Below are 23153 nucleotides of genomic sequence, written 5' to 3' on the forward strand. Positions count from 1 at the left end.
TATAGTTGTACATAATGTTGGGATTGCATGTTACATATTCATACATGCACATACTACAACAATATAATTTGGCTAATATCATTTCTCAGAGTTTCTCCATTCCCTCCCCTCCTACCTCCCCTTGTTCCCTTTCCTCTACTCTACAGATCTTCCTTTGGTTTCCCTAAGAGATCCCTCACCCCAACTTTCTTTTTTTTCCTCTCTAGCTTCCACATACGAGAGAGAACATGACCTATTACCTTCAGAGTTTGGCTTATTTCATTTAACATACTTGGTTCTACCATGCTCCTACAAATGACATAACTTCATTTTTCTTTATGGCTGAACTAAAACTCCTTTGTGTATGTCTACCCCATTTTCTTTAACCACTCATCTGTTAATGGACACCTAGGCTATTTCCATAGTTTGGCTATTGTGAATTGTGCTGCTATAAACATATGCATGTATCATTATAGTATGATATTTATCAAGATTGTTTTAGTTTTTGTTTTTCCTGGCCACTCTAAAAATAAACTTGGAAAAATTACAACATAAAATAAGATGCACAGATCTTAAGTGTAGAGTCTGGTGACTTTCTACCAAAGAATCTATATAAACCACAAGCCCAGTCAAGAAACAGAACATTTCTATTTTTCCAGAAAGTTCCTCTGCACCATTCTTCCTCTTCCACACAACTAGTAAATTAAATTTTATTCCTCTATTGCAAATCCTTGATGTGAGGACAATGGCTCTTCAAAGTTCTCAGTATCCCTATGGACCAGTTAAGACATGCCCCCTACTCCAGTTTTCTCCACTTAAATCCAATCCACTTCTCAAGTTCCTTTTTCTTATTCATCTATATTCAATTTAGTTCTCCTAACAAAAAACTATCTTACTCATAATCAGATGAGATTCTAAAGAGAAAAAACTTTGGAAAAGCAATATGCAACTTGTATATGTACAAAAATACGTAACTATAAAGAAAGGTTTCAGAGCATACATATTTGAACTTCCTAATTTTATTTCTATTTATGTGCCATCATCACTCCTGGAGAATAAAGGCCCTACACAGAACTATCTTACAGTGACAGGTAAAATAAAGTCATAATATGTTATAGGAAATAAATATAAAACTCAGGCAAAATCCTTAAACTGTATGTAGGAGCTTGATACATGTATGTAGTACGTATCTGGAACTGTACTAGTAGCTTTAGGACCTAAACTAAAAACAAAGAAATAGATTATAAAAATCCTAAGTGCCAGAATAGACTAGGCACTTGAAATAGTCATCTAGAGGAACATTTTTGAAAAGGAAATATATTTAAACAATTCAGCAGACTACTCGTAAGACTGAAATGGTAAAAGAGTATAGAGGAAGGATAAGAAATCTAAATGCTTTTATTATTAATGAATCTTACTAGCCTGATCCTGTTCCCTTTTAAATGATTCTAGCATATAAATATCTGTACTTATTAAATAGATGAAGAATTCTTGACTTGCCAAGGGGTCCATTAAATTGCAACCTTCATTAGGCATTTAAAAATCTAAGTTTAACTTACACAAAATTTCCTCACGAAGATAACTATCAAATATGGCTCTCTTATACTTAAATATTAATGATAACTTGTGTGCATGTTAGCATATAAACACTTGAGTAAACATCAGTTTTTACCTTCCAATTCCAGGCAATGTATCAGGAAACCATGACAAGTCCAGTTCCTGTCTCTTCTGCCTAATCAATGCACTGATTTCAGTGACTTCTATAAATTCTGTACTAAAAGATAAATTTAGATTTTCATCAGAATTCCAAAAATAAAAGTTGAGAGTAACAACTGGATTATACTAAGAGAGCAATAGTTTATATACCTAACATTATTGATCATACTTACAAGCAAAGATTTTTTTCCCTAAACACTTTCAAATAAGTGCACTCCTAAAATAAGTAAGAAACTTTTTTTTTAATACTGTGAACTGAACCCAGGGGCACTTTACCACTGAGTTACAGCCCAGCCCTTTTTATTTTTTATTTTAGGACAGGGTCATGCTAAATTGCCCCGGCTGGCCTCAAACTTATGAGGTCTCCTGAGTCTCTGGGATAAATAGGCATGTACCACCACAACCAGCAATAAGTAAAATTTACATATTATAAGTCAAAATTATATTTAATTGAATGCTAAAAGTTGCAGACTTTTTTTTTTTTTTTTTGGAACTAGGGACTGAACCTAAACCCAGGGATACTTTACTAGTTACATCTCTAGCTCTTTTTATTTTTTGACACAGGGTCTCACTAAGTTGTTTAGGGCCTACCTCATTCGCTGAGGCTGGCCTCAAACTTTCAATCCTCCTGCCTCAAGGTCCCAAGTCACTGCAATTAAAGTGTATGCCACCGTACCCAGGAAGGTACTTTTAAACTTTTAAACTGTTAATTCAGACTACTAATTCCAGTAATGAGAAAAATTCTAGGTGTAATACTTTCCCACTTTAAGTATACAACAAAAGAAAATAAAGGTCACAATTACTACAAATAAAAATGGGTAATAGTTTGGCTTTTCAAAAGGCTACTCAGATCTAATTGCTTCTTTGATACTTTGCCAAGCTCTAAAATTAAATCACACAATCTCAACCTTGTTGGTTCAACTGACTGTGATTTTAAAACCCAAATTTAATCTTCAAATTCCACAAATATCTATTTAGCATTTATGTGCCAGTCACTATGGATTCAAAGATTACATCAGCTCCAAAGATTTCCACTTCATTAGGTACTATTCCCACAACTTAACAAATACCCCGTACACTTTCTCATCATATAACAACTTCTTATTAATGATAACAAAGTACACAGGCATACACAGGTATTACATATAGAGAAACGCACAAAAATATCAGGTTTTCTCTTTGCTAGAGCCACTTAGGCAAAAGAAACAAAACAAAAAACAAGGTGCGCCTTCATAATTTCTATTGAGCCTAGAGTTAAAATTCCACCAAGTTAATTATAATGATTACAACATCAACCAGAAACAGAACAGATTAAAAGTAGAAAATACTAACCAGTAAGCTCTATAGGTAAAAGAAGATTCTCCAGTGTGACTAGTAGAAGAAAATATATTGGAGAAAAAATTTCTGAAGCAATGACTTGCACACTGGTTTGATCTTTGAGGCTAGAAATGTAAAAAATAGTTAGTGAAACAGGAAAACAAAACTACTTGCATAAAAGGTACTTAATAGTCAATATAAAATACTTTTTTTTTTTTTTTAATATCCATACAGTGTTATTATCTAAAAAAAAACTTTGGCAGCAAGGAGATGTACCAGGGATTGAAATAAGGAGCACTTGATCACTGAGCCACATCCCCAGCCCTTTTCATTTTTATTTTGAGACAGTGTCTTGCTAAGTTGCTTAGGGCCTCACTAAGTTGCTGAGGCTGGCCTTGAACTTGCAATCTTCCTGCCTCAGTCTCCGGAGTTGCTGGGATTGCAGGAGTGCATCACCGTGCCCATAAAAACATATTTTTTTAAATTTCAACAAACCTTATTTATCTTTATTGCTGCATTTTTCTTTCCTCCCATTTTATTGTATGAAGAGATTCCTGTACAAACACACAAAAGGAGTCAGTTACCCTACCTTAATTTTTATTTCAAAAGGCTGTAAACCTTTGACACTGGCAAGAGAAAGTTAAAATACATAGAAAAGTGGTGTCTGTAATAATACTACTTGCATTTATACATTTTCCAAAATGCTGTTTTTTTTCCTCCCCCTTCCCTACCCCTGTATTAGGAGGGACTGAACCCAGAGTTTTGCACACATTAGGCAAGCATGAAACTATATCCTTGATTCTTTTGTTATGAGACAGGTTCTTGTTGTTACCCAGGCTGATTTTAAACTTGTGATCCTTTTGCCTCAGTCTTGCAATAATTTATCTTGTTAAATCACAGAAATAAGGAAAACACAAAAGGCCACAATAAAGAAAACTGCTATACTTGGAGTATACGACTATTAAAATCCTAGCTGACATTTTCTGCCCTGCGCAAAATTTCATCTTATAACAAAAGATATATACTAGTAGTAAAACTATTTAATAACAATAATATACTCAACATTTATTTTCCAGTTATTACCTAAAAGATAGTACTGGTTAGCTCATCTTAAGTAGGAGCTCACTAGAGGAAACTGAGGTCATTTCAGGCCAACCTTTAATTACATTTAGCCACTGATAATGGGTTTAAGTATTTCCATTCTTCCTCAAACTTTAAAGAGAAAACCACAGTGTTAACTGAAATAGTTTTTTGTTACAGCAATGTTTCTGGCTACACTGCTCATGGCTTATTCTTTGCTGGAGATTAATTTCTTTTAGTGCAGGGAATCGAACCCAGGGGCACTTAACCATTGAGCCAGTCCCCAGTCCTTTATATTTTTTTATTTTGAGACAGTGTCTCACTAAGTTGCTGAGGCTGGCCTGAACTTGTGATCCTCCTGCCTCAGCCTCCTAAGCAGCTGGGATTGTAGGTGTGTGTCACCATGCCCAGCTCTGAATATTAATTTCTACTAGTACTTCCACATTTAGAAAGATAAAGGATTCAAGTAACCACAAAAAATTATATTAATATCTTTATAAGTTACTGTTCTTAGTTGTTCTGTTATTAGTCATCTAACACATTTTTGGTCCACAATAAACTGCTGCAGATACCGTCACTGCTCCCTCTTCAGAACTCTGGAGAAAGCCTATAGTGCAAACAACTGTCTTTTAGTCTTCAGTCTTTACTTGTTTCACAAGGGTCTACTGACTTTCTCCAAAATAGATCATGATGATTAACTAGGAGGTTTGCTTCCTGATGTTGTAAGACCATATGTATATTTCAGTTTTCTTGTTAGTCCAGTTACTAAGAGCCTACTTTCTACCTAACAACTACTAATTTCCTTTTAAGATACTAAACAACTGCTGTTTGGTTTAGAGCTATTATCCATCCTTCACATAAATGTCATCCACAATTGCTGTAACAAATAAAATGTGTATACTGTAGGCAAGGGAGCTGGCTGAGTTTCAGGAACTTCATATACCTGAAAGATGATACAAAGGTTTTTTTCAAGTTCCTTAAGAAGGTAGGAGTACTTAACAACTCCGCAAGAAGCTAGTGTACCCAGCTACATTCTCAGGAAATAATCATTTGTGTTCAGATATACAAATAATTGTTGTGCTATAGTTATACAGTGTTGTTTGTGCCCTAAGAGTGATGAGTTGTTTTGATTCGCCCAAAACTTATTGAATATATAGTATACATAGCATTCTTTACTTGGAAATCTATCCAGGAAGCTGTCATTAGATAAAATGCTCCCTATGGAAAGAATGGTTAGTTTGGGGCCAATACTAAGCACTAAGCAGCTCCAAGCACAATCTCTAAAGCATTCAATACTGTTGAATTTCTCTAAAATTATAGTTGCTTAGAAATCATTTCATAAATCTATCCTAAAATTAAATCTAAAGGCACATCACTGCCTTTAGACAGCAGTAATGTTGTGCCTTTTAATTTTTATAAAAAAAATAATGCACATAAATACTTCAAGAAGCCAAACAGCACTTTACATTTCTACTTTGATTATTCTGTTTCAGATATTTTCTATTATTTTAACTGTGGAAGATAAAGATTATTTTTTCTCTTTATAATACTGCCTATATTCCCACCTTATCCCCTTTGCTGCCTTCACTATCCATACTGTCTTATTTGATATAGATATATCAACATTTAATATAATAGTATTATATTATTATAACTTATGTTAATCACAGCTGAACCATGAGCTTTCCCTAAGGTTAATAATTGCTGTTTTCTCCTTAGCTTTTTTTCTATATTATCTATCATTAATTCAGTTAATTCCACAACAAAAGTATAAATCTCCTCTTAATACATTCAAACACATCAATTCATCCGTCAGGTTTGTTTCCTAACTCTCTTGAAATACTCTTCCTTCTTCCTGCTCCAGTCAGAACTTGGCACTCTCAAAGTTGCAGTTCAACAGTCATCCTGGACTGTCCTCTGACAATGTGATCAGCTGCTGATTTTCCTAGGTTGGAACTCATTTTCTGAATCTCACATCATTCCTTCATTATTTTTTCACTTAGTGAAGTATAAACACTCTCCAACAGAATTGAGAAAGGGTAAACAGGAATTAATTTTGGGGCTTTTAATGTATCTGAGAATGTCCTCATTCTTATTTTGCCCTAACACTTAATTGATAGTTTGGCAGGCATAATAGAAAGTTCTAGGTTACTGATTATTTTCCCTATAATTTTCAAGACACTGCTCTAGTGTTCCAATTGTTGTTGATGACCCTTTTATTCCTGGCTTTTCATATGTGGCCTGTTTTTTCCCCCTCTAGAAACTCTTAGGATCCTGTTATCCTCAGACATCTTGAATTTTATGAAGTACTTGCTGTAGTTCTTTTCTTGTTTACCAGGTATTTCTTTGTAGCTGGACACCCAACTTTTGTTCTATTATTTTTTCTTTCTGCAGTTCCCTCTAGGACTTTATTTATTTTTTATTTTTACAGACTGCATTTTGATTTTATTATTCAATATTTTGTCTCTTATGCAAATATTCTATTTTCTCTTTGATTTCTGATCCCACTTTCTAAGACTTCCAAGTTACTCCTGTTGAAATTTTACATTTCTATTACAATATTTTTACTTTCTAAAAGCTTTTTACATTTATGAAGTATCCCTTTTTTATCTCTAAGTATATTCATTTTTTTAAAATTTTTCCCTATTTCCCAGCATTAGGTTCTATACTGTCAGGTTCCTTTTGTCTGTTTTGACCCCCGCCCCCTTTTTTTTTAGTTGTAGATGGACACAATACCTTTATTTATTCGTTTTTACGTGGTGTGAGAATTGAAGCCAGAGCCTCACGCATGCTAGGCAAGTGCTCTACCACTGAGCCACAACTCCACCCAGCCCCTTGATTTCTATTATGTTGACTTTCTTCACATATCTTATGATCGTCAATTGTTTATGGAACACTAAAATACTGATTGAAAATGGTGTAGATGGGGTGAGAGCAGTCAGAGACTTTCAATCAATGAGTTCCACTGTGGGATGATCAAACAGATATTCAGTTAAGCCTTTGGAGCAAGTCAGTATCCCAGAAGATGCTGACCTCTTACTTTGGGGAATAACTGTCAGTGCTCTGGAAAATGATCATAGGGAATATAGAGGTCACACCACTTGATTTAATTTCCTTCTCTTTATTGTTTCTTCTATCTTCAACTGTGCTGCAGTTTAATCTAATTCGATCCTCCCTATAGAAAGTTAAACTCTATTCTTTGGGTAGTTCCTTTCCTCTACCTTGTTCAGACAACAATATGAAGAATGAAAACTGTTAAGCAGCAGGGTACAGTAGTACATGCCTATAATCCCAGCAACTTGGAAAGATAAGGCAGGAGGATCACAAGTGCAAGGCCACCCTTAGCAGCTTAGGGAAACCCTCAGGAACAAAGTGAGAACCTATCTCAAAATTTTTTAAAAAATTAAAAATTAAAAAGAAAACAAAACAAAAAAAAAGGTTGGGAATGTAGCTCAATGGTAAAATCCCCAGTACGAAAAAACAAAACAAAATCCTGTTAACCAGTTGTAGGTTTTGACCCCACCCCATAGTCTCTGCTTTCAGAGATACTAGAGGCTTCCAAACCTGAGACTTCTAAGTTTCTGTGGAATGTGAACTGACATGATTCTTAACTCCACTCTTCCTATGAAAGGTTTACACTCCTGCTAAGACAGTTTGTGATGCCCCTGGTAAAATCACTTTCAAGCTTTTTTGAGGACATCTCTTAAGTGTTGCCTCCTCTCTCTCCAGTTCTCCTTGTCTTTGTGAATTAAACTCTTTCTCTTCATTCCATTATTGTCATTTTTGTAGAGGACTGGGAGGGATCAGAGGATTAAACAGCTATGCTTAACTGGAAGGTTGTCTTATTTAATTCAGTACATTTTCAAACACATTTCATCAAACACTAATTCCAAAAGATGCTTCATAATAGTACACTTTTGTAAAATACAAACCAATGTAATAAAGGCTCTGAGCTAAAAGAGCAGCACTCAGCAGGTACTCAATTAAAAGTATTTTTTTATTTTGTTTTTACGTTTTATTACCAATGTAATAAAGGCTCTGAGCTAAAAGAGCAGCACTCAGCAGGTACTCAATTAAAAGTATTTTTTTATTTTGTTTTTACTTTTTTACTTTTTTTAATTATTATTTTAATTATTTTTTATTATTTTTTAATTTTTTTTAATTTTATTTTTATTTTAGACTGAATTTTGATTCACTGTACACAAATGGGGTACAACTTTTCATTTCTATGGTTGTACACTATGTAGATTCACATCGTTCATGCAATCATACATGTACATAGGTAATGATGTTTGTCTTATTCCACTATCTTTCCTTCCCCTGCCTATCCACCCTCATTTCCCGTTACACAATCCAAAGTTCCTCCAGTCTTCTCTTACCTCCTCCCCTACCCTGATTATGTATCATCATCTACTTATCAAAGAAAACACTTGGACTTTGTTTTGGATTGGCTTATTTCACTTAGCATGATATTTTCCAACTCCATCCATTTATCTGCAAATGTCATAATTTTATTCTTTTTTATGGCTGAATAATATTATATACATATTATCTATATCTATATCTATATCACACTTTCATCTGTTGAAGGGCATCTAGGTTGGTTTCACAATCTAGCTATGTGAACTGCTATAAACATTGATGTGGCTGTGTTACTGTACACAAAGGTGTCAAAAACATAAAATGAAGAAAAGACATTCTCTTCAACAAATGGTGCTGGGAAAATTAGAAATCCATATGTAACAAAATGAAATTAAACCCCTGTCTCTCACCCTGCACAAAACTCAACTCAAAATGGATCAAGACCTAGGAATTAGACCAGAGACCCTGCACCAAATAGAAGAAAAAGTAGGCTTGAATTTTTATCATGTTGTCTTAGGACCAGACTTCCTTAACAAGACTCCCAGAGCACAAGAAATGAAAATAAGAATCAATAAATAGGATGGATTCAAACTGAAAAGCTTTTTCTCAGCAAAGGAAACAATAATATGAAAAGAGAGCCTATGGAGTGGAATAAAATCGTTACCACACACACTTCAGATAGAGCACTAATCTCCAAAATTTATAAAGAACTTAAAAAACTTTACACCAAAAATACAAAGAACCCAATTAACAAATGGGCTAAGGTACTGGGCAGGCACTTTGTAGAAGAAGATATACAGGCAATCCACAAATAAATTAAAAAGTGTTCAACATCTCTAGTAATTACAGAAATGCAAATTAAAACAACCCTAAAATTTCATCTCACCCCAGTAGAAGTCTATTATCAAGAACACAAGCAATAATAGGTGTTGGCCTGAATGTGGGGGAAAAGGTATACTGCAGCCACTCTGGAAAGCAGTATGGAGATTCCTCAGAAAACTTGGAATGGGCCCACTATTTGACCCAGCTATCCCACTCCTCAGTTTATACCCAAAGGACTTAAAATCAGCATAGTCAATTAAAAGTTTGATTAATTGATTCCAAAGTTGATAAAGACGTAATGAAACAGACCTAGTATGCACTTAGAGAAGGACTATATTAAGAGATGTGTAAAAGGAGGACATGTTTTGTAAACATCAATTATAAGTAATTAATATTTAATATTTATTTCAAGAAACAAAGAGTTGAGCATCCCTAATCAAAAAGTTCAAAACTTGAAACTTTTGGCATGCTGATATTGATGCTCAAAAAGTTTCAAATTTTGGAATATTTAAGATTTTGTTATTTTGGCATTAGAAATGCTCATGCAATTAAGTCTATGCAGACATTCCAAAGTCCCCAAACTCTAAAATCTGAAACAGTTTTGATCCCAAGCATTTTAGATCACGGCCATTCAACCTCTACATAAAAGCTAGAAGCAAAAAAAAAAAAAAAAAGATAACTCTGCTGTTTAGTATAATGGAAAAATGAAAACAACATGTTATTAATCAATCCACCAACAGGTTCAACATGTAATCTTTCATAAAAACTTTACTGAGGCACAACAGCATTTTTATTATATGAGGAAACTAAACGAAAGTTTATGTAATTTTACTAGAGTCCTGGGTCCTTTAATGAAGAATCTAGTATAAAACTCAAGTGGCTTGACTTCCAATAAAATCATGCATTAGGTCTGCTAGAGTTTTCACTGACATACTACTGTAATTATGGGCTATCCTAATAATTTCTAATCCAGATATAGGAATCTCACAATTTCCTAAGCTGTATTCATTAGTTTGAGTAGTATATAACGAAGACAGATAATTTCTGGTAGAAAGTCACATACCTATTTGGAAGAACAGTTCATCCCACTTCAAAAATCTTTAAGAAATTAAAGAAGCTACACAATCACTTCTAAAATATAGGTAAGTCAAGCAGGGTGGCACACACCTGTAATCATAGCAACTTGGGAAGCTGAGGCAGGAGGACTGCAAGTTTGAGGCCAGTCTTCGAAATTTAAGACTAGTCTTAGCAACTAAGCAAGACCCCATCTCAAAATAAAAAATAAATAGGACTTAGGGTGTAGTTCAATAGTAAAGTACCCCTGAGTTCAATCCCCATTACCAGACAAAATAATAATAACAACAACAAGATGATGAAAATGATGATATACTCGATTTACAACCACCTACTACCTCTACCTCACCTTAATTTTGTCTATCTTTACCTTGCTCATTAATGAAATGCCAACATTTAGGAGTCTACAGTTGCTTTTCTGTCTTATGACAGGTTCATTCCCTAAATTCTGGGATAATTCCAAGTGACATTTATAGGTTCTCTCTTCCATTAGGGCACTTTGTTAAATACTATCTTAAGACACCTCCTAAGGACTGTGAAAATTAAAGGTTAAAACTCTGAAGCATTCTATCCTTATAACTACAATCTATGAACATCAGCCTGGATAAACCAAAGATCCATATCTACCACATTTTTGAAAAATTAAACAAAAACTATGGTTAACTGGCCTATTATGTCATCAACATTACACCCAAACAAAAACTAACAGAACTAGGCAAGAATTTATTTAAGATTTCAGACAACCATGGAGTGTGAAAGAGGCTTACATGGGTAACATTAACAAAATCATGCTTTAGTGCAAACATACTGGATATGAAATTAGAAGACTAGATCAAATTCTGGCTGCTCCAATTATTAGCAATATGATCTTGGACATGACATTTACCTTTTTAAAATAGTTTTGAGTTTGTAATTATGATCAATTAAACATTTCATGTAGTACAAAAGTGACACCTACTGAACAGATTTAACTAATGTTAATTACATTTAGCCATTTTTGTTTTTCAAAGAGCTAAAGTCATCACTCCTGTCCCCTCCAACTATCTTTACTAGAGGAAACTATTTTTCTGAAATTGGTGGTACTACTCTCATACATGTATTTATCACTTTGGTCTCCTTATTATCAGGCTGGCCAAGGACCATTACGATACTGTATGATACCCTGGAAAATGCTATACTACAGAAAACAATCACTATCCTCAAGACAGAAAACTTCACAAGTTTTAAGCACAAAAACAAAACAATATACTGTATTTCACTAAAATTAACTGTAAAACCTAGAAATAAGCACCACTGGGGAAGGTAGTCAATTAAATTCTCAAAGTAATTACAGAAAATTTCAGAGAGGATATCATAATGAAAACTTATACAACCATATCTCAACTTCTATAACTATTAATTCATAATCAATTCTAATTTAACAAGTACCTCAATTTCATTTTTGAATAAATCCTATACATATTTTGTGAATAAATATTTCAATATATAAATAATATATAAATGCTCTTTGGAGAAGCATGAATACCATTATCACAAGAAAAAGCAAAACAAAATCCACCCCAAACCAGTAATTCCTTAATATCAAATATAGATCTGTTGAATTTTCCACAATTGTCTCAAAAGTTCTGTTTTTTTTTTTACTTTCTTTTTACATCACATTAGAATAAAGACCCAAATAAAATTCATACATCACAAATGGTTGAATGTCATTTTTAATCTAGTTTCTCCTCCCTCACTTTTTAAACTCCTTAGAATTTTTAAACTGAGGAAATTAGGTCATTTTTGTCATAGTCTATATTTTGCTGATGGCATGACCCTGTCTCTTAATGTGCATCTCTGCTCATATTTTATAAACAAGCAGAGCTTTTAATCAGGCATACTTCTGATACACACTACTACATTTTGGTGTTACTAACTTCCATCAAGGAAGTGCTTAATATCTGTCTTTTCTCTTATGAGGTTAAAAGCTATTGTTAATCTCTTCCTAAATCCTTTAATTCAACATATTTTATGGGTTTCAATAACCATCCTGTTAAGAGTCCAATCAAGCTCATTCTGAATTTTCTATTAAAATTATAGTAGTTTTTGATAGTTCTTTAGCTGTTAGGAAAAAATGTTTTTGACACATTTCTACCTTAAACCTGGAATCCCCCATTTTTTTTTTTTTTTTTTTTCAAGGAGCTCTGATTCTTTTGAAAAAAATAGTTATTTCAAGAATACAATCTAGGAACCAGGACTAGGACATAGTGTTTTCTTGTAAATGAGTAATTTTGTTTTATTTTTATTTGATTTTGGGGTACTAAGGATTGAACTCCAATGGCACTCTTATCACTGAACACCTAACTAGAAGTTTTGTTTCAGAGTTACTAAAAGCGCTCTTTTAGATCCTACAGTGCACTGAATCATATCCCGAATTCACTTAGAACCTCAAAAAAAGTAGGTGTTACTGGAAATAGGATTTTTCCAAGCCAAGTAAAGTTAAGGACTGACATGAGATCATAGTGTATTAGAGTGGCCCCAAGTTCAGTAAGAGTACTCTTAGACAGAAAAGAATACAGAGAAAGACACAAAAAAAGAAACCTATGTGAAGACTAGAGGCTGAGATTGGAGTGATGCAGCTATAAATCAAGGAATGTTAACATATTGCTGGGACAGACCAGAAATTAGAAAGAAGCAAGAAAGGACTCTTCCCTAAAGTCTTCAGAAGAAGCAAAGAACTGCCAAAACTTAAACTATAGACTTCTAGCCTCCTGAATGTTAAGAAAATAAATTTCTGTTGTTTCAAGTCATCATGTTTGTGTCATTTGTTGTAGCAGATCTAAGAAATTAAGAGACTTAGACTCATTTTTTAAAATCAAATTGTAAATAAAAATAAGCAGAGAAGCTAACTAAATTGGTCAAGGTATTCCTAAAACTTCTCTGCACATAGAATTCAACTTTTTCAAATTACTTTTCAACTGAGTTTCTCAATGTCCATTTTTTCATTTATCATCACATATATCATCTTGTATGCTATCAAGAATAATGGTGATTCCTTTTTCAAAAATCTATACAAGAACTAAAATTAAATAGTACATAGAATTCACCAACTTTTGTTTCTCTGGGGTATGTTGGCATACATATCTAACTTCTCCCAATACTCCCACTCGATAAAAAACCAGAGGGTTAAGAGAATATCAAAATTATCTAGTTTTTTTATTTTTAAGCCACTGCTATCCATTCTTCAAATTTAATGATAGCACTTTATCCTTTTCTAAGAATATTCTTACTGAACTTGTGGCCACCCTAATTCACTATGATCTCCTGTCAATTCTTAACTTACTTGGCTGGAAAGACCCTATTTCTAAATGTGTTCACACATTTGCAGACAGTGATGATACTGATTGGTGAACAGTTATAATATAGGACAAATAAGATAGAATCACACTTCAGAGATGTTAAAATGTGGGGAAAAAAAGAGCTCCTAAATATTGGTTAAATAATGGACATGCTGAATAAGTCTTTAAGACAAAAAGTAACAAAAACTCAGAGAACAGAGTTAGCTTATTATCGCCTCTTTTGACAGCTTTAGAAATTTTCTCAGGTTACTGTTTCCCCCACTTTTGGAATATCTTTACCAAGTTAGTTCCAAAAACAGTTTCACTGCATTGTATCCCAGTGAAAGAAAGTTTTAATGGTAACTGCTTTCAAAGAATAATCCCTTGTGGTGTAATATACAGAAATTTCAACTTTTGGGGTTAAAACTATGATGTCAATCTTCCTTTCCAGTATCATTTGTAATCCTGGTAATCCTGAACATTTTTGCCAGAGGAAATAAATGACAAGTGGAAGAAATTATCAATGAGATAAAAATAAATAAACATGCATCAGTGTAAACTGATCACCAATGAAATACCCTGAAGATGTATAAAACATTCATATTTTTACAGAGCATTTCTATTTAGGATGGATAGCTTACATGTCCACAAAAAGAATTTTTTCAAATGTTTACTGAGGTACAATTCACAAATAAAAATTGCATATATTGAAGATGTACTACTTAATGTTTTGATATAATATACATTTTGAAATAATCAAGATAATCTAATTAACGTATCTATCACCTCATTTACCACTTTCTTTTCTTTTTTTGGCTTGAGAACAATTAAGATCTTAGTAAAATTTCAAATATACAATACAGTACTGGTAATGATACAATGTTGTACATTAGGTCTCTAGAACATTCACTTTACATAAACTGAACCACTGTATCCTTAGAGTAAGATCTTCCCATTTCCCTCTTCCCTTGGAATCTGCTATTCTCCCAAAAGAAATTTTTTAATATACCATCTTCTACCAGCCTTCTCCATTTCAGTAATGTGCAACTCTCATTTTACCAGTTGCTCAAGTGAAGAAGTGAGCTTTAACCTCGATTTCTCCCTTACTTATACATCAGCAAATCCTGAAAAGACTCACCTTTGAAATATAATAAAAGTTAAGCATCACTTGCCCTAACCTGGAAAATAAATGCCCAATTCCTTGATTATAAAAAGGTCACAGTGAAGTGTTCTCTAAAACAGAATGAATAGCTTAAACCTTAAGGCGTAGTCACAAAGCACTATGCATGGTACCTTTTTATTCAGGACCTGCTGCATAAACTTTTCTGTATTAAAGGATCATGAATCACACACAAACCAAAGATAGGAATATTTCACTGCTCGTGCTTTATTTCCATGGTTTCATATTATAAATATGGCTAGAGGTCAAACCACAGTTGCCGCCGTGAATTGTGAACAAGTTTCTTGCTGTCATAAATTTCCCTTACTACTGTTTACAATTACCAACCCAAAGGTTTTATCATCTTTTTAAAGGACTTCTGTATTAATTAGTGCGGTAAGACCACAATGTAGGTTTCTAAGCACTAAAAAATTGGAAAACACTCTTTTCTCTTAATACACACACATATACACACCCTCCTCTCAAGTTGAACAAAAAGAAAAAAGGGATAGGGAACAACATAAACTACTACATGAAAGCAAAGTTTATGTAGGACAAAATACAATGTACAGTGCTCAATGTACAGAATTCCAACCCAAAATATTATAAATTCCAACCAAAATGTATTTTTAATATTAAAAAAGAACAGAACAAAAAACCACTTACTACGTATCATCTTCAAGTCATAAAATCTTGCACTTAATACATCTTCCCTTATGATGTTTTTTTTCCTGTAAATATCAATAAAGATGTAAAGATTTAAGAGAAAACTCATTTTGTGCATGTATTTCCAATTCACTGGCCATCAAAATGAAATCTATTATGTATTAATTTTATTAATTATCCTAAAAGTTGGGTACAGGTTTCAAATCATATTCTTCCAGACTTCTATGATAACAGATTTTAACATAATGAGTTGTATCACCTTGGTATTTAAATAATAATCTTACTGCCTAATCAGATTTGATACTGAGCTACATGGTATAGAGGTAAGCGGATGCTACTTTTTTAGGGGCCAGAAAATGCTAGCAAAGAAAGAATGACTAGTTGCCACTTCCTGGTCAGTTGACATTCTCCACTCCAATGACTTAAAATGGAAGCTTACTACAGACTAAAATACCATTGCAATCCCTTACTGGGAACTGGTAAAAATATTATGAGAAATAGAGGGGTATTAGGGTTTCACTGCTTTAGAAGGGAGAGGCAAATCTGAATGGATCATCCTTGTGCTAGAGAAACTAAGTACATGCTGAGGACTGAAAGACGAAAATGCTAAAAACATCCAAAAACTACAATAAAGAATTGACTGTAAATACCAAGAACTGATAGAGATTTTCCATTTTGGGAAAAATCATTCAAGTTATGACTTGTTGGGCAAAAGCAAATGATTATTTTGCATGTTGTGATATTTCTTCCATGATATGTCTTTTCTCTAAGAAAAATTAGCCATGTTAGACCCAAATAAGAGTCTCACAGTTTGTTCAGTGATAACCACTGCACTCTCATCAAGTCAAAATAATTGGGAATTTTGTGGGTTCACAAAAATGCACATCCATGACATCGTCACAGCCAATGATAGGAGTTGTTATCAGGTATGAAACTACCAAAAGGTATTTCTTCATCATGCCTGGGGAAAATGTACTACTGTTATCTACTATGCAAAAAGAAATACAAAAATCAAAACTGATTGATAAACAGTTATAAAATTTGCTCCAGTGCTGTTAACTCTAGGGATTATAGGTGGGCCCTTTGAGAGGAAGTCTATGAATACCTTAAAATCACATACTAAGGTCTATGTCTGTAAACATGTATTTTTCTGGAAGAAAGGATCTGTAGCTTTCTTCACATTCTCAACAAATTCATGACTAGTGAAAAATTAAGATCTAAAGAGCCACAGTAGAATAAATTAGTGACAGGTTCAATAAATCTCAGAGACTACAATCAACTATTTTCAAACAAATATATAGTATTCTAATGAATGTGCATTCATGAATTTGAAGTGTAATTATGAAAGTGACAATATACTGACAACACACTTCTGGACAGCTCTAAATAAAATTCTCTTCAAAATAAGCTTAAGTTTAAATGTATTGTTATTTTATTCATTTCCAATATGCTATTCATATTCATCAGTTCAAAAAATGCTAAGTACCTATTAAACTCAAGCATTAAGCACTGTATTTCTATACAATTATGCTAAAATAAGACAATGATTTTAAAACAGTAATTAAAGAAACAAATACTAACAAAGTACTAACAAAGTACTAACAAAAATCTGAAACATAAAACACTTGTTACAGTAGGCAGGAAGTGCCTATTAAAAAAACAAGCAAAATGTGAAAGAAAATAAGGAGTTTCAATTTCAACTGCTTCACGAAGGACACTGCTATTTTATTAGTTAGCATTCTACTTTTTGGTCAGATAAATGCTACTTAAAGTGTGGTCTGAGCACCTGTTCTTATCTGTTAACTATTTGTTATTGGTTTGTGGTAATTACAAAATAGGTGTAAGAAGTCAGAAATTTTAATAGAAATTATACACTTTTATAAATTTTTGGTCTTACAAAAGTTTTGCAAGAAATAAATATGACTCTTCATCTGAGACAGAACTGAAATTATATTCTCAGATTTTAGTTGCTCTTCCTTGAAATAATAAGTATGGGTTTTCAAGTAAATACATTAAAGCCTACTTTAAATTAAAAAACAAAACAAAACAAAGATTATTCTTGTATTAGCTTACTTATGATTCTATTCATTTGGTTTCCACTTTTAAAAATCACTAACCTTATAGAGCTTTCAGAACTTTCATGACAGGACAGCTGTTTCTTAAGAGAGCTTTCGATTTTCTTGTCTTTTGTTTCTCTCAGTTGTCTTTTTACTTGAATCTATGAGAAAAGCACAATCAAGTATTTAGAGTGATAATCCAACATCATAAATAACCTTTCAATTCTTCTTTGAAATAATAAAATTTTTTAAAAAAAGGAATTAAAAGTATAGTCCAAATACATATGCCTATTCATTCAAGTATGCTAAGTCACAGCTTAATTAAGTGTGTTAACTCTTGGGGAAAGAAAACAGTGAGAGATAAGGCATATAAATAGATCAAGTAAGGCATTGAGGGTGTCATTCAGTGGTACAGTACAATTTTAAAATAGAAAATCTCTCTGGAATAATTCTTTATATATTGCTTATGTTGGGTTAAATGAAATGTATCATTAAAATTTATTTCACCTGTTTCTGTTCACTATTTTGATATGCCTATTAAAATTTTTAATTATATATATAGTGACTTGTAGTACACTTCTTTTGGACAGCACTAGTCTAGGTGACAGCATGACAGCCAACACAGAGGCAAAAGCAGAGCAATAGAAAAAGAACAAATTTAAGACATTGTACAGAAGATAAAAGATAAGAAGGCTACCCTTAATAGGCTCCCAAGGCAAACATGGGAATAGTACTATTTAATGAAGGAAAGACAAAATTCATGGATCCTGGGAGTAAAGGAGCCATGCCTTGGAGGTCCCAGATGTTGGGATCAGGAGATTAATAGTTTCTGGGCCTTCACCTATGTGGGAGCCAACTGATCTCTGTACCCATAAAATTGCTGGCTTGCAACCCTGACAGAGAGAAGACAACATCTATAGAGTGAGAAATCAATAAATCTCTCAGCACCCCAGTCTGAAAGAGATTTGCTGAATTTTGGAGTGTCTCTTCCGTTTCCTGCCATATCCCACCCCTCACTACCCACTCCCACTAAAGACCCTTGCCTGCCTCCATTCAGTGCAGCAAACAAGCTAATATTTTGTAAGGCCCATCTCTCATGACAGAGAAAGAAGGAAACAATGAAAATAAAAATGGCACAAACAAACATAAAAGATGAGGGAAGAAGAGATGAGTGACTGGGGTAGTGTCATGATTAAAAATTAGGACTAGGGCTGGGGATATAGATCAGCTGATAAAGAGTGCTTGCCTCACATGCACAAGGCCCTTGGTTCAATCCCCAGCACCAAAAAGAAAAAAGAAAAAAAAAAAAATAATAGGGCTAGGGAAAAGGGCAGGAAGTGAGATGAGTTTGGATTTGCTAAGGTTTAGATTCCTTTGTATTCTAGATGGAGATATGCAACAAAGTAGTTGGAAACATAGGTCTGAGTCTCAGAAAAGAGATTGCTAGTAACAGAATTTTGGAAATCATCCAAATATAGGTAGCATTTAAAGCTACTAAAATAGCTGAAAAAACAGAGGGGAAAAAGTATGCTCAAAGAATTTAAAAGAAGACCCTATAAGGAGTTCAAGTGATTAATAAAAAGTAAAGGGAGGGCTGGGGTTGTAGCTCAGTGATTGAGCACTTGCCTAGCATGTGTGAAGGCACTGGATTCAATCATCAGCATCATATAAAAATAAATAAACAAAAGCACTGTGTCCATTTACAACTAAAAAAAATATTTTTAAGAAAAGGAAAGGGAAGGTAAGAAGATGGCAAATAAGATCAAAGGTCAGATATGTAAAATAATCAAATATACCTACATACCCATAAGAGAAAGATGTCCTAGAAGCCAAAGAAGAAAGGGATATCAGCATTACATGCAGAAATTAAACAATGAGATTTGGAAGTCATAATGTTATCCTGGACCTTACTAACAACTGGTAAAGTAAGATGATAGAAATGAATGTTCAGTGACAGCTAAGGGAGGTAGTATCTCATTCAAGTTCAGCTGTAAAAAGAAAGTGAAGATTCAACAGAAGTTAAGGTCAAAGGAAGATATAAAGAGAATGTGAAAGATGTTTCATATGATAATAAATACTCTGTACCAAACTTTGTTATATGCAAACCCTATTAATTAAATTTAAAATTTTATTCCAAGCAAAGTAACAAAATATCTTTGGAAATTATCTGATGCCATTTTTCAAGGAGAGAATGTATTAAAAGTGCTTCCCAATTAATAAATATTTTGAAAGTACAGGAAGTACTCATGTTGAAGATATTCTAAAAGCTTGAATATTCTGTATTTAAGTATGAAACATCTTTCAGAGCACCAGAAATCTAATGTATTTTGTGAAATATAACAAAGTAACTATAGATATGCCCTTTACAGAAGGCAAAGAAAAAAAAAAAAAGGTTCAGAATTTCTGTACCCTTGTTAAAAAGTTTGAGCCTATCATACTGAAGAGGAATGACTGCACATATTGAACCTAAAAAGTTGAACAAATTTCTTATTATACGCAAACTGGAAATATATCAAAGCAAAATAGTCCCAAATTAGTTTATATAATTTATGCTGCAATATAATATCTAAGACTCACCTTAACACACCCTTCCACTGCACTGAATTTAAACACTGCCTGAAAAGGTTTTCGGTCAATAGGACATGAAGCCAGTGTCTGAAAAATGATGAACAAATTATATACTTAAAAATGTTTCCTTAGTATAGATCACATTAAACAATACTAAATATAGTTGTAAGTTTTCCACTAAAACAGCAAACAGAAACCATGTTTTTCTTCTTTCAAAAATAAAGGAGATGAAATACTATTGTCTGTATCATGCCATAGAATATACACCCTGAATTTGTTTCATTCATTCAAATATTTACTGAACACCTATTGTATGGTAGTGGAATACAATGATGAAAAAGAGAAATAAGATCTCTGTAATTAAGATTCCATTAATGTTTGCTACCCAAGGAAGAACTACTGTATAATGCAAGCTGGGCTGAAATCTACAACCCTGTGATATAAAGCTGGCTGTTTTGCTAAAACTTTGGCAACTTTTAAATCAGCTGCGAAAACAATGGCTTGGACAGGCCCTTTACAAAATATTCTGTATTTTTAATATATTTTAAGTATTTTAAATATTTCTCCAAAAATCAATGATTTGAATAGGTAGTTGTGACAGCAATAAAAATATTTAAAAGATGAAGAAAATGAAGTATTCAACCACCTCTCCCATCAGTGGACTGCCTAGATGACCTCTCCATAGGCAGTTCCTTATATAGGCTTTTGCAGATATTCAATGTATATTTATGTGTATGTCTTAATATTATAGTATAATTCAGATGTTGAACTAATTTTTTCTCCTCTTAATTCTATATCTTAGATTGGTTTATATTAGTAATTCAAAGTTATCTCATTTGTAACAGCATACATGTCATTATAGATTTAGTTTACCCTTCCTTTTACATGGAAAAGGGTAAACTTCCTTATTTTTAAAGGTTATTCAAAGTTCTTTTCTTTAAACTGTCTATTCATGTTCTTTGCCTTTTTTATTAGACTGTTAAATTTTTCCAAATTGACATTGGTGTTTTCATCTAAGGAAACTGGTCCTTCAATTGCTTTGATTATAAATCAACTTTATTTTGATATAAGTATACTTTGTCCTTTCAAAATTCATGTGCATCAACTATAATTGAGGGTTTGATTCTATTAAATATTTGTGTAAAGGTGGGTTTATATTATTTAAATAATTTAAGATGGAAAGTTTTCTACCTGGGTAAGAGGCAGGACTCAGCAATCTATGAAGAAAACTCTAAGAGGTAATATTAATATCTATGGTTACAAAAGTAAAAAGGAATTTTAAAAATTTAATAGTAATCCAGAAGATCAAAGATAGTCATAGAATCTATATAAATTACCTTATATTATTCCTTAGTGTAAAATGTGGTATTTGCCTTTCTGGGCTTTACTGCATATTTAGATATGCTTACACAAGTATAGGTAGAAGAAACTGTGTGGAGTATCTGATAACATTTTCACAAAGCTCAAGAGTTACTTTGGGAAGAGTCAAAACAAAAACTAGTTACCTTCTACCACTTTAGTGAAAGGTAATTGGTTCTTTACCCATCAAGTAAGTTGTCTTTGATAGGAAAATGCTTCACCACTCTGAATTGGAAATGTGACCTTACTATAAGAAGTCAGTTGAAACTTGTAGAAGCCAGTTCCACTAACCTACAAATAGCAGGGATTTAGGATACTATGACTTTACCTACAGGAATCTGACCTTAAGAAGTTTTGCTGTTTGTAATAAGATGGCAGCTTTAATTTTTTTTATTGTTGATTTTTTTGTAGAAATAGATGGACAGCATGCTTTTATTTATTTATTTTTATATGATGCTAAACCCAGTGCCTCACACGTGCTAGGCAAGCACTCTGCCACTGAGTTACAACCCCAACCCCTAAAGACCTTATGTATTACAAGGAGTAATTCTATTTCAATTACCTATGCAATCGCTGTTTGTTTACCAATTAGTATATACTCTATGAAATTTCTTAGATAAGGCTATATTTTTACTACGTTTATAATTTAAGAATATGTAAATTTGTCAAGTTCTCCCTATTTTTATAAAAACTTAAAAATAATTTTTGTTTTAAAGGTAAATTTAGATAAATATTCATAAAAAGGTTAAACAGTAATAAATGAAAATTTGTTTCCTCCAGTGTTTGCTTAATGCCTAAGATGTGCAGAGGTTCTGGATTTATTTCATATTTCCTCTTTTCTATAAACTTGTACAAGTTACACTGCCTCTCTGTGCCTCAAATATATGATTTATGAAAATGGGAATAACAAAATTTAACTCTTAGGTTTCCATAGGAATTAACTGAATTAATAATTCTTAGAAAAATGTGTGGCATATAACATTATGTAAGGTCTTATAAATATTGATCAACTAGGCACAAAGATGCATGCCTATAATCCCAGTGATTTGGTGCTAAGGCAGGAGGGTCTCAAGTTCAAGGCCAGCCCGAACAACTTAGCAAGACCCTGTTTCAAAATAAAAAGGGTTAGGGATGTAGTTCAGTGATAAAGTACCCAGGGTTCAACTTCCAATACAAAAGACAAAACAAAACAAAACAGCAACAACAACAAAAAGGCTTGATTAGGAAAAAAAAAAAAAAAAAACCAGTATTATGTATATACAAGTGATAAACATGAGTTCTTAGTGATTTTTATTGGAAATAACATACATGGAAATTATTTTCTTGTTCTAGGTTTTACAATTTATGACAAGACCCAAAGAAAACCTCTATGTCCAAGAAATTTACTGTATATCATGCACTGAATCATTCAATGACTCTGAAATTACACAACCTCAAGTTTTTCTTTGTTAAATTTCCTTTGTTGACATCAGTTAAATATTATTTCTTCCTTCATAATTTTCGATGTGACATGGTTTTAACTTAACCATCCCATTTTAATTTGTTTCAATTTTTGGATTCTGGGTAGGATTTTCATTCTCCTTTTCCTTAAGGATACTGCTTTGGATCTGTCTAAAGATTCATTCAAAGAAAGAACTGCTCTACAACAAAAACAAAAATAAACTTTAAAAAAAATGA

The 23153-nt window shown here is 32.9% G+C and overlaps 1 protein-coding gene across 3 annotated transcripts in view; it reads right to left on the minus strand.

The window, feature by feature from the left end:
* Window positions 1–23153, minus strand: part of SCAF11 (SR-related CTD associated factor 11) — a 70941-nt gene that overhangs the window by 8596 nt on the left and 39192 nt on the right. For all 3 annotated transcript variants that reach the window (XM_079139497.1, XM_079139496.1, XM_079139498.1), the window contains 6 exons: window positions 20127–20204; window positions 17610–17710; window positions 15493–15557; window positions 3508–3566; window positions 3028–3137; window positions 1652–1753 (listed from right to left, as the gene is read on the minus strand). In XM_079139497.1, coding sequence (XP_078995623.1) covers window positions 1652–1753; window positions 3028–3137; window positions 3508–3566; window positions 15493–15557; window positions 17610–17710; window positions 20127–20204 — 515 coding nt within the window. The remainder of the gene's footprint in view (window positions 1–1651; window positions 1754–3027; window positions 3138–3507; window positions 3567–15492; window positions 15558–17609; window positions 17711–20126; window positions 20205–23153) is intronic.

The sequence above is a fragment of the Sciurus vulgaris genome, assembly GCF_902686455.1.
Source record: "Sciurus vulgaris genome assembly, chromosome: 5".
Classification (NCBI taxonomy): Eukaryota; Metazoa; Chordata; class Mammalia; order Rodentia; family Sciuridae; genus Sciurus; species Sciurus vulgaris.